The 17363-nt window shown below is 41.1% G+C and overlaps 1 protein-coding gene across 1 annotated transcript in view; it reads right to left on the reverse strand.

Annotated features, from left to right (window-relative positions):
* LOC126283965 (serine/threonine-protein phosphatase 4 catalytic subunit) overlaps nt 1–17363 on the reverse strand; it is a 42070-nt gene that overhangs the window by 5135 nt on the left and 19572 nt on the right. Inside the window, exons 5-6 of the mRNA XM_049982424.1 lie at nt 16192–16318; nt 8637–8826 (exon numbers count right to left, since the gene is read on the reverse strand). Of these exons, the coding sequence (XP_049838381.1) occupies nt 8637–8826; nt 16192–16318 (317 nt within the window). The remainder of the gene's footprint in view (nt 1–8636; nt 8827–16191; nt 16319–17363) is intronic.

Below are 17363 nucleotides of genomic sequence, written 5' to 3' on the forward strand. Positions count from 1 at the left end.
AGTTCATTTTGGGTGTCTCCTGCTACATCTTTTTGGTACCCACATCAACTCTGAAAGCACTCATTCTGACCATAAATGAATATTCCTTACACCAGGCAACAAAGATTCATTCAGTTTGAAAAACAGTGTGTACTGCAATAGTGACACTATCTTATAGATCCTGAATCCAAGAACATATTTTTATTAAAACTAAGTTGCCAATGTAGCTGAAACCCAATTTTGTGAGAATGTACACAGATTACGTCACTTCCAGGCAGCAAAGAAACACTGACAGATTGAATGGAGACAATTTTTGGTTCCAGGTGCCTCACACTAAAGTGCCTGTGAAAGCAATCGATACGAACATACGACACGTCACTATGGTGCCAGTTGTCAGAATAGTGCTCAACACTGGTGTGCAGTAGTTTGAGGAGCTCTGACGAACACTCGCCAGTCGATTGGCAGCGAGGGAAGTCAGATGGCACTGAGTAAAGACACGTGGGATGTCAAAATTTTATCAGTAGTCTATTGAAGTATTTGTAATAAAGTTCCCGAATTTACTGCCCTCCAGGAAAGTTCCCACACTAAAACTATTCTTGGGACAGAGAGCTGGCTGACACCCAAAATGGAAAGTTCTGAGATATTTAGCGTGTTGTGGTGTAATGCGTATCAGAAAGACAGATTAGAGGCCATATGGCATGGGGTGGAGGGGGGTGGGGTGGAGGAGTGTTCATTGCAGTTCACAAAAATAGTCTCTCCATTGAGGTCGAAGTTGAGAGGGGCAGTGAAGTTACCTGGTTACGTGTAACAGGGGTAGGTGAATCCAAGTTAACTGTTGGATGTTTTTACTGGCCACACGATTTCCCTGCGACAGTTCTAGAGTCATTTGAAGAAAATATATGGTCAATAGCGTGTAAACGCCCAGATCAGCAATACTGGTGGGAGGCAACTAACATATCGAGCATAGACTGCAATGTCTATGGATTCATTGTGGGGGAATAAAGACGGAGAGTCATGTGAAATACTTCTGACAACATTTTCTGAAAACTGTCTTTAGCAGCTAGCTTGAATCCCACAAGCCATTAAAATATCTTAGACCTTTTAGATATAAATAGGCTTAACCTTATCGAAAATGTCAGTACAAAGCAAAGACTGGTGATCATAATGACATTATAGCAACAATGGTTATTTAGACATTGAACTGACATCACTTAGTTTTAGTAAGATGGATGTAGAGGAATTATGGACAAAGTTCAAGCAGACTGTAAATATTAGCTTAGAGTTGTGTGCTTAGTACATATATAACAGATGGAAAAGAGTCATCATGGTTTAATTATGAAATTCGGGAGTTGTTGAGGAAGCAGAAGCTGCTGAACTCTCAGTTCAAATGAGAATGCACAAACAACAACAAGAAGCAAAGGTTAGTAGAGATTTATGCATCTGCGAAAAGATGTATGTGTGAATCGTACAACAGCTACCACCGTCACACCTTAGTAAAAGGTCTGGCAGAGTGTCTGAGAAAATTCTGGGCCTATGTAAAATTGCTACGTAGATATAAGTCTTCCACTCATTCCCTTGTTGACCAGTCTGGTGCGACACAAAAAGCAAAACAAAAGCCAAAGTTTTAAATTTCATGTTCAAAAAGCCGTTAAGACAGGAGAAATGTACAAACATACCATCAATTTACAATCAGATGGACTCCCATATGGGCAACATAATAATAAGCAACACTGGCAAATTGAACCAACTGAAAGATTTGAAAGCAACCAAATCTTCAGTCTGGGAGGAATCCCTATTTGATTTTACAATGAGTACTCTTTGCCATAGCTCCTTACCTACCCTGACTATCATGAATATCTCGCCGAGCACAAGGGCAGGTGAGTATGTAAGGCCAGTGTAACAATGGATCCACAAAATTACAAACCAATATCCCAACTTTGGTTTGCTGCAGAATCCTTGAACATATTCTCAGTTCAAATATAATAAGCTTCTTAATCTCGAGAAGCTTCATGTCCAAGAATCAGCATGGTTTTAGAAATCACTGCTCATGCATAACTCTGCTTGTCCTTTTCTCACGATATACTGTGAACTATGAATTAAGGGCAACAGACAGACACATATTTCTAGATTTCTGGAAGGCATTTGACACACAAGCTGCCAACAAAGATATGAGCATATGGAATAAATTCACAGATATGCGAGTGATTCTAAGACTTGTTAAGTAACAGAACCCAGTATGTTGTCCTTGATAGCGAGTGTTCGTCACAGACAAGAGTATCGTCAGGAGTGCCCCAGGGAAATGTGATAGGACCGGTATTGTACTCTATATACATGCATGATTTGGCAGACAGACAGGGTTGGCAACAATCTGCAGTTCCTTGCTGATGAAGCTATAGACCCAGTGTTGAACTTTGTTTAGAACAGTTCCGACCGCCTTCTCAAAGGGATCCTCCTCCCCTCCCCCAAAACCATCCCTTGCAGACGTTTCAGGAATTCCTCACATCCAGTGTTGCCTCCCAGTCCTTCTTGAAGAACATTCCGACAAACCCCAACATCACCCCAGCTGAATCCCGTGCCATTAAGCAGCTGAAAACAGACCGCTCTATTGTAATCCTTCCGGCGGATAAAGGCTCCACAACTGTGGTACTTGACCGTGTGGAGTATGTGGCAGAAGGACTGCGTCAACTCTCCGACACCTCAACCTACAAAGCTGTTACCCAGGATCCCATTCCCTCCATTCAGACTGAGCTGCAGAAAATCCTAAAAATCCAAGGTCCCTCACAAGGCCTCACAATGGCTTCCATAGACTTACTCACTCCACCTGAGCCACGTACCCCTACCTTCTACCTATTACCCAAAATCCACAAAGAGAACCATCCTGGCCGTCCCATTGTGGCAGGCTTCAAAGCCCCAACAGAACGTATCTCAGCTCTGGTAGACCAACACCTCCAACCTATCACCTGCAGACTCCCATCCTACATCAAGGACACAAACCACTTCCTAGAACGCCTCAAATCCATTCCCACTCCTCTCCCACCTGAAACCTTTCTTGTCACCATAGATGCTACATCCCTTTACACAAACATCCCACACACCCATGGTCTCTCTGCCCTTGAGCACTACCTCTCCCAACGCCCACCCGAAGATCTTTCAAAAACCTCGTTCCTTATCACACTTACCAACTTCATCCTCACCCATAATTACTTCAGTTTTGAAGGCCAGACCTACAAACAAATCAGGGGAACTGCCATGGGAACCAGGATGTCTCCATCCTATGCCAACCTCTTCATGGGCCGCATGGAGGAGGCTTTCCTGAAGACCCAACAGCTGCTTCCCCTGGCCTGGTATAGGTTTATAGATGACATCTTTGTGGTCTGGACTCATGGTGAAGAAACACTCCTTAATTTTCTCCATAACCTCAACTCCTTTTCGAATCTGAATTTCACCTGGTCCTTCTCCAAAACCAAAGCCACCTTCCTGGATGTTGACCTTCATCTTGTTGAAGCTCACATCCACACCTCTGTCCATATCAAACCCACCAACAAACAACAGTACCTTCACTTTGATAGCTGCCATCCATTCCACATCAAACGCTCCCTTCCCTACAGCCTAGGTATTCGTGGCAAACGTATCTGCTCCAGTGACGAATCCCTCAACAATTACACCAATAACCTGACCAGTGCTTTCCTCTCCCGCAACTATCCTGCAGACCTTGTCCACAAACAGATCTCACGAGCAATACATTCCTCCCCGTCCAACAACAATATTCCTACCCTCAGACCACACAGAAGCATCCCCCTTGTCACCCAATATTATCCTGGCCTCGAATACATCAATAAATTACTCCGCCAGGGATATGACTTTCTCAAGTCAACACCTGAAATGAGATCATCCCTTGACAAAATTCTCCCCACACCACCCAGAGTTGCCTTTCGTCGTCCCCCTAACCTCCGTAACATCCTTGTTAAACCCTGCAATATTCCCAGACTACCTTCTCTACCCAGCGGTTCCTACCCCTGTAACCGACCCCACTGCAAAACCTGCCCCATGCATCCCCCCACAACCACCTACTCCAGCCCCGCTACTAGGAAAACATACACAATTCAAGGCAGGGCCACGTGTGAGACTACACATGTCATTTATCAGCTGACATGCCTGCACTGCACAGCCTTTTACATCGGTATGACAACAACTAAACTGGCTGAGCGCATGAACGGACACAGACGAACTGTCCGCCTAGGAGAAGTCCAATACCCAGTAGCGGAGCATGCCCTCCAGCATAATTCTAGGGACCTAGGAACCTGCTACACTGTATGTGCCATTTGGCTTCTCCCACCCAACACCAGTCCCTCTGAACTGCGGAGATGGGAACTTGCACTCCAGCACATCCTTTCATCCCACCATCCCCCTGGACTAAACCTACGTTAAACAACCTCACTCCCATTTACTTTTCAGTCTTCTCCTCTTTCCCTTTCCTCTTTAGCCATTCATGCATCTTTCCATCCTACATCTTTATACTATACACTTCTTTACTTCTGTATGCATCCTCTTTGGTTTGAAGCTGGCACAGTACCTACAGTAGAATATCTTTGGCTTCCCTCAGACAACCATGCCTCCATCCTTGCTACCTTCCCTGTTTTCCTTTCCCTGTTGCTTCATAACCTGGGTTGTGAGTAACTAAATCCACTTTCCCTTCTTCCCTTTCTTTCCCCTCTCTCCTCCCTGATGAAGGAACATTTATTCCGAAAGCTAGGAGCTTAAATTTTCGGTTGTTTTTTGTGTTTCTATCGGCTGTACTGAGCTGAGGTAAGTACTGGCCAGCCCCTCTATCTCTTTGTTAGTAGGTGTCTAACTTGAGTCACTGTATGAAGATACGAAACAACTTAGACACAATTTCTAGTTGGTGTGACAAATGGCAGCTAGTTATAACCGTGGAAAAATTTAAGTTAATAAGGCTGAATTGGAAGAACAAATCTGTAATGCTCGGATACATTATTACTGGTGTCCTGCTTGAGACAGTCAAGTTGTTTAAATATCTGAGCATAACGCTGCAAAGCAATATAAACTGGAACAAGCATGTGAGACCTATGGTAGAGAAGCTCAACAGTCAACTTTGGTTTATTGACAGCATTTTGGGAAAGAGTGGTTCACATGTAAAGGAAACTGCATATAGGACACTGGTGCAACCTATTCTTGAGTACTGCTCAAGTGTTTGGGATCCGTACCATGTCAGTCAGACTGGAAGAAGATATTGAAATTCACAGATGGGCTCCTAGATTTGCTACCAGTAGTTTCGAAGAACACATATTATGGAGATGCTTCAGCAACTCAAATGGGGAACCCCTGGAGTTGGTGCAGGGTACCCTCCATACACACACACACACACACACACACACACACACACACACACACACACACACACACCATGTGATGGCCTGCGGAGTATCTGTGTGTATGGATGTGAATGCATGTGGATAGCCACATGTGTAAGGGCCTATTCTAATATGAGGAGGGCCTTGGGTTTGGTCCTGACTGTATTCATTTGTATTTCTTCTATCTACTTTTAATTTTGAGAATAGACAATAACTGTCATTATTACATTGCTAACGAAATACATAACAAAGAGTTAAAATACAACTGGTTTCATTTTTAATAGGTAGAAGGGGTATACATCTCTGTTTGTTAGGTTGCAACTTATGATTTTAATGAGTGATACCCATCATAGAAACACTGGTAACAATGTTAACTGATATTTTCCGACAACTGCAACACACTGTGTACCATCAGATCACATGGAATGAATAAATAAAAAAAGAACTGTTTTTGCACCATGAACAGTGTAAGACGGACAGCTTGTCACAGTGACAGGTCCCAGTATAACCAAATTCAGTGGTTTTCTCCCTATTTTCCATCATATATGTCAACATAATTTGATAATCAACAAAAATTTAAAGAAATGAAATTATCGTATGACTTACACTGACCCCAAGTGTGCCAATCTAGCAGCATAGCTGCTCGGCTGTCTGAGCACTGTGAAAACTGGTGCCATTTTAGTGGATGGTAAGTAAATTCATCTCATGATGGCGACATGTTTGATCGCCGAAATATTGTGCCCGTTGGACGCTATAGACCGGCAGTACACCCGTGGATATTTTGGTTATCAAATACGCCGGGAGAAACTCAAGAATCACATAAATTCATTTCGTCTGATTTTTTAAGATATCTCCTGTATGATGACCCATTGTGGTTCCAGACTTTAGTGTTAGGTAGGTGGTACTTCAACCTACATCACTATTCAGTATGGTCTCCAAGTCCCCATTCCCAAACCTGTGCCTCCCCTTGTGAGAAAAAGTGTTCTGTCTTTAAATTTGCTTATAAAAGGTGCCAAAATAAAGGAATTATCCTGAACTAACAAGACAGCAGTTAAAGAAGAAAGGAAATATTAGATTTTCATGAAAAAAAGAAGAAACATAAAAGTGACCAATGGTTTATTTAAACAAAATGCGGATTCATAAATATTACATTGTGAATAAAAGCTATGGAAGTTATAGTGCCTGAGGAGTACTGTCAAACGAAAGTGCCTATATACGTCTTAACTTTTGTGCTATGCAGGGCACTGGCATACAGATGTGTAGCATGTGATGGTGCTCCACTAGTAAAAGTACTGGAGTGTGGGCCATTACTATCTCCTCTTTTCTCGAGTGTAAACATGACGGTACTGCCACCCTGACTGAATTTCACTTTGCCTGTTTCTACTTGCATATAACAGTAGTGTATCATCTTTCTACAACAGATAACACCACTGTCTCCTCTAGCCACACATTACTATCAAAAATTACACTCATACCCTTCCACAGGATTCTGCACTGATACGCAACAACATCTGTCCTTCCCATTAATATTTTTCACCCATGAACAACTGAATCTTTCAGCACTGCACTATGAAAATTTACTGCATTTACAAAGCTCTCTTTTCAAACCCAACATTAGCAGTTTTGGAAGTAGTGTGTGTTCCTTTTTCTTATAGTAGTTAAACATATTAAAACAAAAGGAGCCTTTCTGGAAATCATCCAAGGCTGTTACTTGCTTCTTGCTTGGGCACTTTTTCCAGGTGCCTACAGTTCTGTTGTGCCCCTCTCATCATAATCTACAGTGTACTGTTCTCTCCCCATCACTACAACAGTGTTTCTGCATAAGCATTGCACTCCTCTTTACAAACCAAGCAACAAGAAATAAGAGCTCTCTCTCTCTCTCTCTCTCTCTCTCTCTCTCTCTCTCTCTCTCTCTCTCTCTCTCACACACACACACACACACAAAAAAAAAAAAAAAATATATAGTAAGCTTGGCTGATGTAAAACATTCCTCCTCCCCCCCTCCAATTTGCTTTGCATGTTGGGCTTGTCCCATTCATCATGCTAGACATAGTTTGAGATGAAACATGAGACAAACTACGGACATCAAAAATAAAAGTTACTACGAAGCACATTTCAAAATTACCAAAACCGAATGAAAGACATATACCTATAATCCAAAGGCCGCAAAATGGTGTGTGGCAGGGACTACTACATGTACGACTGCCACTTCACCAATTTCCTGTACCAGTCACGAATGGTTTGTGGGAAGAAAAATTGTTGATAAGCTTCCATGTGAGCCTGAATCTCTCTTTTTTTCACAGTCTGTTCACAACATAAGCAGTAGAAAGCAATGTATTGGTTGCCTCTTCTCGGAATTTAGACTCTCAGAATTTTAACAGCAAACCTCACTGTTATGCAGAATGAATCTTCTAATATCTGTGCTTACTCAATGAACCTTTAATGAAACATGCTGATATTCTTCGGATCTCCACTATCTGCTTTATCAATTTATATGGTACAGATCCCCGAGTGGCAAGCAATATTTAAGTATTGGTCGAGCAAGTTTTGTAATCTACTTTCTTTCTGGGTGGACTACACTTCCTAAGGTTTCTTCCAGTGAATCTCTCTGGTATCTGCCTTACGTGCGATAAGATTTATGTGGTCGTTCCACTTCAAATCGCTTATCTGCATACTCCTAGATATTTTATGGATGTGGCTGTTTCCAGTGATTGTTCTGCAATTGTATAACCAATCCATAATGGGTCTTTTTCTGTATAATATGTTACATTTGTGTATGTCGAGGGTCAACTGTAAATTCCTGTACCAAGCATTGATCCTCTTATGGTATGTCTACTTTTTAGTACAATTTTCTACTACTGTGACTTGCTTCTATAAAAATAGTTTAATTCTTCACACATTGTTATTCACAACTAAGGTAGGTTACAAAATGAAAAATAGGCAGATTACTCAAATGGTAGCTATATTGCAATTACATTTAAGTTTTCCAGTAAAAGGTGTGCTTGCGTCCGATTCCATTTGGGGTAGTTTTAATCTCTTCCACCAATATACAATTAATGTTACATGTTACGAATTACTATTGGCTCACAGGTAATGTATTTGGCTTCTAACTGTCAACTTAGATTTAAATTTTAAAATTTGAGTTGAAAAGTGTATCGGCATATGCAATGACACGATTTGCGTGCAACTTAATAAACCCTCAAGATATCCTTGTGATGCTTCACTAAGTAATGCTAGTGACAAACTTACAGAGTAGAATTACTATCACTATTATGTACTACTTACCGATAACAGTAGTTTGGAGCTGACCACACAGTCAGAACTGTCTCATTGAAATGCCACTTATACCCTTCCATGACAAGTTGATGTGCTCGACATATCATGTCAATGTTATTAGAAGCATTGAATTGTGACACTACATCAGATCCAAATAGATATCCTGCACCTCGTGGGCTTACTCCCCATCCCTGCGTATCTGAAACAAATTGACTCATTTTTAAAATAGCAGTATTTCAGAATATTTAAATGCCAGCTTTGCCAAATACATCAGCATAAAAATTAAGGTAGTAAGCCACAAGCAATTTCAGGTACTCATCACAATAAAACACTATAAGTTAAGTGCTGCAGGTGCACTGAGTTAATGTAACATTTGACAACAGCTAATAAAAGGAGGATTGCTATGGACACATTAAGAATCTACAGTTAGTTGAATTCTTTAATCTTGATTCTAGTCCTTTTTCCTTTGCTAACTGAACAACGTTCTGAAATACAAGAGTATGTAGCCCAAGGAGATACACTTTTCTGGAAGGAACTTCCTTGTTTATGTTCTCTCCAGATGACACAACTACCATGTGCTGGTCTGCTTCATGTGAGTGTCCTCATCGCTGGAAACTAAATTGCCTTCATCAGCTGTTTCAGACAAGTTCAAGAATCACGAAAGACTGCTGTACAAGTGAAAAGAGCCTGGAGACACTCTACTGTTTCAGATGGATAATATAATTTTGAGGCAGAGATTTTAAAGCCAGATTTTAAACTTCAAAACACAGTAATTTATTAGTTATGAACGGCAGATTTAATCTGAAAAAAATCGGAGAAAGGTAGGAAAATAAAGAGGGTGGGACATGATAAATTCAAAAAACAAGAAATTGATAACAGTTCAAACAGAAGCATTGGGCAACTATAGGCTATTTGGGAAAGAAATGTAACGGAAGACAAATGAGTAGCTTTGAGAAATGAAACACTGAAGCAGCAGAGTATCAAATATGCAAGAAGGCAACATCTAGTACAAATCCTTGGATAACATACGATAAATTAAATTTAGCTGATGAAAGGATAAAATATAAAAATGCGGCACAATAAAACAGGCAAAAGAAAAAAAAAATCTACACAATGAGACTGACAGAATGTGCAAATTGCAAAGCACAAATGATTAGAGAACAAATTCGAGGTTGCAGATGGATCTATGACTATGGGAGAGAGCTATTACAACTCAGAAAACTAAAAAGACCTTTGGAGAAAAGAGAAACATTCACATGAATATCAAGAGCTCAGATGGCAAGGCAGTAGTAAGCAAAGAATGGAAAACTCAAGATGGAAGGAATATATTTTAAAAAATAAATACATAAGTGAAGAACAACTCCAGAATTTCCTCTCCAACCTCAACTCCTTTGGTTCCATCAGATTCACCTGGTCCTACTCCAAATCCCATGCCACTTTCCTTGACGTTGACCATCTGTCCAATGGCCAGCTTCACACATCCGTCCACATCAAACCCACCAACAAGCAACAGTACCTGTCACCCATTCCATATCAAACAGTCCCTTCCCTACAGTCCTGAATCCCTGAACCATTACACCAAAAACCTGAAAACAGCTTTCGCGTCCCGCAACTACCCTCCCGACCTGGTACAGAAGCAAATAACCAGAGCCACTTCCTCATCCCCTCAAACCCAGAAACTTCCACAGAAGAACCCCAAAAGTGCCCCACTTGTGACAGGATACTTCCCGGGACTGGATCAGACTCTGAATGTGGCTCTCCAGCAGGGGTACGACTTCCTAAAATCCTGCCCCGAAATGAGATCCATCCTTCATGAAATCCTCCCCACTCCACCAAGAGTGTCTTTCCGCCGTCCACCTAACCTTCGTAACCTCTTTGTTCATCCCTATGAAATCCCCAAACCACCTTCCCTACCCTCTGGCTCCTACCCTTTTAACCGACCCCAGTGTAAAACCTGTCCTATGCACCCTCCCACCACCACCTACTCCACTCCTGTAACCCGGAAGGTGTACACGATCTAAGGCAGAGCCACGTGTGAAAGCACCCACGTGGTTTACCAAATGACCTGCCTACACTGTGACGCTTTCTATGTGGGAATGACCAGCAACAAACTGTCCATTCGCATGAATGGACACAGGCAGACAGTGTTTGTTGGTAATGAGGATCACCCTGTGGTTAAACATGCCTTGGTGCATGGCCAGCACATCTTGGCACAGTGTTACACCATCCGGGTTATCTGGATACTTCCCACTAACACCAACCCATCAGAACTCCGGAGATGGGAGCTTGCCCTTCAGTATATCCTCTCTTCCCGTTATCCACCAGGCCTCAATCTCCGCTAATTTCAAGTTGCCGCCACTCATACCTCACCTTTCATTCAACATCATCTTTGCCTCTGCACTTCCGCCTCGACTGACATCTCTGCTCTTACTCTTTGCCTTTAAATATGTCTGCTTGTGTCTGTATATGTATGGATGGATGTGTGTGCGTGTATATACCTATCTTTTTTTCCCCCTAAGGTAAGTCTTTCCGTTCCCAGGATTGGAATGGCTCCTTACCCTCTCCCTTAAAACCCACATCTTTCCTTCTCCTTCCCTCTTTCCTGAAACCTTGTCATTTTGTGTGTGTGTGTTTGTGTGTTATTTTATTGTGCCTGTCTACTGGCGCTTTCCCGCTTGGTAAGTCTTGGAATCTTTGTTTTTAATATATTTTTCCCATGTGGAAGTTTCTTTCTATTTCATTTACAATATAATAAACATTTATTACGGGCACATCAGAGTACAACAGAGATACACAGAGACAAGGACTCAACAGTGAACTTTCAGAAAAGTGTTTATTCCGTTTTGATGTAAGCGGTGAAACATGAAACTGTTTGCAGGATGGTAGGATACCCGTAGGCTGAACCACCACAGTCTTAAGGGGCACCCATACAAGCTGTAGTTCGAGGAAACCACGCCCCTAAACCTTTGCTACATAAAGCTAATCCGATTTCAAGGGGCAGCCTTAAGATAGGCTACTACCTGTTCGAAAAATATCAGGTGACATCACATATAAACAGTTTCCAAAAAAAATTTGATCAGCAATATTTAATCCGTATAGGAAATACGATGGAGTAGCATGGAGAGCTGCATCAAACCAGTCTCAGGACTGAAGACGACGACCACCACCACCACCACCACCACCACCACCAACAACAACAACAACATAGGAAATACGTGAAATATGTTCTGACAATTTAAATTCCGTAATACGTTACTGAGAAATTTATTTTAATATATATTTTAGGTTGGCTCTACCTCAAAGCCCTTACTTATATGCTGTGCCTCGTCTGGACTCATACGGTGGAATTAGTGTTCATCCTGAGATGCACCACATGAAACTACACCAAAACTTTAACATTAACAGCAACGTATAGGTGCACCCAATATTTCCTTTACTTTTTTTCAGTTTTTTGAGCTTTACATAATAAGTGAAAATAGCAATAATAATGTCCTCTTCAGAACAGCTCATGATTGGACATGAGGTAAAAAAAGTGATTTATTTTGTCTTGTTGCTTGTCATATATTGAATCGCATCGTGTATCATATTGCATATTGTATTGCCCCACTGGGAACACGACTGTCGAACGGGTAAGTATCACACAGCATGACCTTTAATGCAATGTGTCTTACTGCATATTATACTGCCTCAGAGAAAACTGTACTGAGTTGAAACAAGGCCTCTGGAGTAGATGACGTTCATTTAGAATTACTGAGATTCTTGGGAAAGCCGATCATGACAAAGCTGCTCCACCTGATGGAGAAGTTGTCTGAAACTGGTGAAATACTAGCAAACTAAGACTGTGATAATTTCAATTCCAAAACAGGCAGGTGCTGACAGGTGTGAATATTATAGAACCACCAATTTAACTGCGCTTGCTTGCAAAGTACCATCAAAACTCTTCAAAGAAGATTGGAGACATTGTTAGATGTCAAACTTGGGGGAAAATGAGTTCTGGGGATTTTTAGAAAAATGTAATACAATACTGACCTTACGACACTGTAGAAGACAGGTTAAAAAAGGGCAAAGCTATGTTTATTGTATCTGTAGATTTATGGAAAGTTCTTGACAATTTGGAAACAAATTCTGAAGGCAGAATCGATAAAATATAGAGAGTAAAATGTTTGTGTCACTTGTACAGCAACCAGGTGTTAGAATTCTAAGGTGAAGTTCTCCTTGTCCGAAATAGTTCCAGTTCTACAACTAGCCTTTCTCACTGAATTTCTTTGTGACAGATGGTGACGGCGTGAGGGCTGGAGGTGGAGTCCAGTGTGTATATGTTTTCTACACTGAAGAGTCAAAGAAACTGGCACATCTGGCAAATATCATGTAGGGCATCCATGAGCATGCAGAAGTGCCGCAACATGACGTGGAATGGACTCTGCTAATGTCTGAATTAGTGCTGGAGTGAATTGACAGCATGAATCTTGCAGAGATGTCCATAAAACAACATGTTGCAAGGTTTCCCAGATATGCTTAATAATGTTCATGTCTAGTGAGTTTGTTGGGCAGACGAAGTGCTTACATTCAGAAGTGTGTTCCTGGAGCCACTATAGAAATTCTGGACATGTGGGGTGTTGCATTGTCTTGATGGGATTGCCCAACTCCATCGAAATTTACTGATGTTTCGTCGAATGGTTCACACACTGACATTTGCCGATGGCCCAGCATTTAAATCTGCAGCGGCTGGCCACTGTGGCCGAGCGGTGCTAGGCACTTCAGTCTGGAACAGCGTGACCTCTATGGTCACAAGTTCGAATCCTGTCTCAGGCATGGATGTGTGTAATGTCCTTAGGTTCGTTAAGTAGTTCTAAGTTCTAGGGGACTGATGACCTCAGATGTTAAGTTTCATAGTGCTCAGAGCCAATTGAACTATTTTTGAAATCTGCAGCAATTTGCGGAAGGGTTGCACTTCTGTCTCACTGGATGGTTCTCTTCAGTCATTGTTGATTCTGTTCTTGCAGGATCATTTTCCGGCCGCAGCGATGACGGAATTTGATGTTTTACCAGATTCCTGATATTCACGGTGCACTCATGAAATGGTCATATGGGAAAATCCCCACTTTAGCACTGTCTCTGAGATCCTGTGCCTCATCAATCATGCTCTGACTATAACACCACATTGAAACTCTGTTAAATCTTGATAACCTGTCATTTTAACAGCAGTAACCGATCTAACAACTGAGCCAGATACTTGTCTTATATAGGCGCTGCCGACTGCAGTGCCGCATTCTGCCTGTTTGTATTTGAATATGCATGCCTATACCAGTTTCTTTGGCTCTTCAGTGTACAGGCACTTTGATCCAGGAATCTGGCCGTTCTTCTCTTAACCTTTTCTACTCCAATGTGCCACTTGACATCACGAAATTTGTTTTCCGCTCCGATGCCGAGCCTCATTCGGCACGACTTTTTGAAGCTCTCAGATGTATTTTGAGTCTACTAGGCATTATTGCTGCACTGTGTTGCCATCTAGGAGAACTAGTGTTAACTCGGTGTTGAACAGTAGCAGCTGTGTTAAGTCAAAGATTGTAATTATTATGTTCAAGTCCAAGCGCTCAAAATGGCTAGTTCTTCACGTACAGTCCTTTCTAAGGAAGAGCTTTTAGAGCAATTTCTAAGTGAAAATGATTTTGATAATGATAGTGATTCATTTCAAAACAATTTGAGTGACAAAGACGAAGAAAATAGTGACAATGTGCATGTTTCTAGTGATTCAGCAGAGGATTCGTGGCGAATGTTGAGCAACACTGACACTGACTTTACAGATTTTCCTGTTAACGAATCAAAGTGTGGTTTTATAACAGAAAGTAGTTGTATTTCATCATCGCCCGTCGGATTCTTTCAATTAATTTTTTACAGATAACGTATTTCAACAAATAGCAGATGAAATGAATAGGTATGCTACATCAAAAATACGTAAAGTGACACCACTTCCACAACATTCTGCATGGTGGAACTGGAGAAATGTTACCATGGAATAAATTAAACGCTTCCATGGTGTGTTACTAAATATGGCATTACAAAAGTGTAAGAACTTGCAGGACTTGGGTACTCAGACTGGCAAACTGGACAGGGGTTTCAGTCAAAAATCTAAAATGCCTGTGGAAGACAAACCAATTCCTTATCTACATTATGCTGGCCCAATAGGCAAAAAAATCTCTCTCTCACTCACACACACACACTCACACACACACTCACACACACACTCACACACACTCACACACACACACACACACACACACACACTCACACACACACACACACACACTCACACACACTCACACACACTCACACACACTCACACACACTCACGGCATCCAGATCCAGTGTACTTTGGTCCCTTCAATAAAGGTAACAAGTTTTCTTTGTGATGTTGAAGATAATTGACCTCTCCAAAAGTCAAGTGTATTGCATTCAATGCGAAAGTGGCACGTCTTACATGGAATGGATTATCAGGGCAGTGAATGAGAGATGCCAGGAACATCAGCAACACACCTGACTAATACAATTGAGCACATAAGATGTTGCCAAGTACTACTTACAATATAACCATGAAAAGAAATACGTTGAGATCATTATCATGGTTCAAAGGCCAATTTTCTGGGACAGCGTAATTAATGAGTTAATCAAAATAAAGATGTGGGAAAACCTAATAAACAGGGAGTGAGGTTTCCCCACAAAAAAAAACCCACGGGCTGCTGCTCCACGCATTACGCTGTCGTTACATCCACCATAGCTGGAAAATGCTGAGAGAATGTATGTTTCATGGAATATCATTGCAAGCTCCAAAACACAGAAGAGCATCAAGTAGTGGGAGTTGAACTCAGCTAGGAATAGTGGTGCGAGACCTATAATAGTTCATATTCTAATCTGAGTCCAAGCAGCAATGACATGTAACAGCAAAAAACAGCACCTGAAGAAGGTGGTTGACGTCATTAAAATATTGTGCATTAAATGGGAACATTAACCGCATAGAACAACTGGAAGAATACCACTATTCCAAAATATTCTGTATCTGTGTGTAGAATTTATTTTGTCACCTTAGACTCTTCAGTGCTTTGAACCACAAGTCTGAGCACAGTGTATCATTGGGAATATTGCTAACTCTCTGTTTAACACATACAGCATACTGTTTGCACTCGTTTCAGTGTGCTAAGCGGTTTTCATTGGCTTTATTAAGTGCACCTGACACCTGAACTGCCCAATTTACATCAACTAAATATGCTTCCACCAGGTCATAATAGAGGCAAATAGAGCAACCATTTGTTTTACAAAGTCGTAAACACCAGATGCAAATAAATCACATGTTCAAACACACTTTGCTATCCTAAAGGCTTTGCAGTTTTCAAGCATGTTTAAGATCAAGAGAATGAAAATTTAATTGGCTCTGAAAAAGAGGATTTCGAAGATGGAAATATTTTTGTGGATGTGCACAAAAAATGAGTTTTGTGTGTTAACATATATATTTTTAACAAGTCAGTCTTACAATAAAATGTACTGAAAACAGCAAGAAATAACTTCTTACCTTCTGGGTCTGACCACAGCAAATCACACATAGGCCCATCATGAGGTACTTCTTGTTTCCTATCTATTGTCCTTATTTGGTCAAGGGTCTGTATTGACGGTGAAAGTCCTCCATGCACACAGAAAATCTAAACAAACATAAATGTAAATGATAAAAACCTATTTTCAACTTCTTGTAACACAAATATCTGATGAGAGCCTCTGGTTCAATACAAAATATATAGCCGTATTTTTAATCATATTACACTTTATAGATAGCCGTGAAAATAATCAATTTTTGAACATGTAATATGACTGGGTAGATAAAAATAAATTTCTCACCAAGCAGGGTCAGGAGGAAACACACATTAAAATATTGAAATTTGTGATCTTTTGGAGCCAGTGGCTCCTTCTGACAGAAGGGATGAAGGGGGAGGAAGAGGGGTAAAAGGGGAGAGGGATGGAGGAGGAGGGGGGGAGAGAGATTATAGAGAGAGAGAGAGAGAGAGAGAGAGAGAGAGAGAGAGAGAGAGAGTACATCACACAGCTGAATGCTTGAAAGCACAAGGAAGTGATTTGGCATTGAATGAGCTAAAATCACCATCAATTACAGCAGATGACACAGAAACGAAAGTAAGAAGTGGATTACTTTGCACCTAACTCAGCAGTCCATCCAATGACTTGTCTTCACTACCTCGTGACACAGCTATTATCTGGGCACTAGAGGTAAACACAGGTAATCTTACACACTAGTTTCTCCATGATAATTAACAGCCAACTTCATTGTTTGAAGATCAGGCAGAGTCCTATTGAAATAGTGTGCAACGAGCTTTAGTACAACAAATTCTTCTCTCATCACAGTTCACCGCACCAACAAAATAAACTTGTCACTATAACTACAATCAGGTTCTGAATATCATGCAAAGGCAAAAATGAAAATCTAACATCAATGACGTAGTTACCTATCCTACTCTTAAACTCTGTTTAAAAAAAGGAAAAAAAAAGTGATGAAATGTCCTCTCCTTTCCTTGTATGAATTCCAACCATTACTTTTTGGATTGTACCAATGGCCAATGACTGCATAATACAGTGTACTCCTTCGATTATTTGTGTGCAGATTATCTCTTCTGAGGATTATTCACGCATGTGCAAAATTCTTCTCTACCAAATGGAAATAAACACTCCACTGAGTGA

The sequence above is a fragment of the Schistocerca gregaria genome, chromosome 8, assembly GCF_023897955.1.
Source record: "Schistocerca gregaria isolate iqSchGreg1 chromosome 8, iqSchGreg1.2, whole genome shotgun sequence".
In the NCBI taxonomy this organism is placed as follows: domain Eukaryota; kingdom Metazoa; phylum Arthropoda; class Insecta; order Orthoptera; family Acrididae; genus Schistocerca; species Schistocerca gregaria.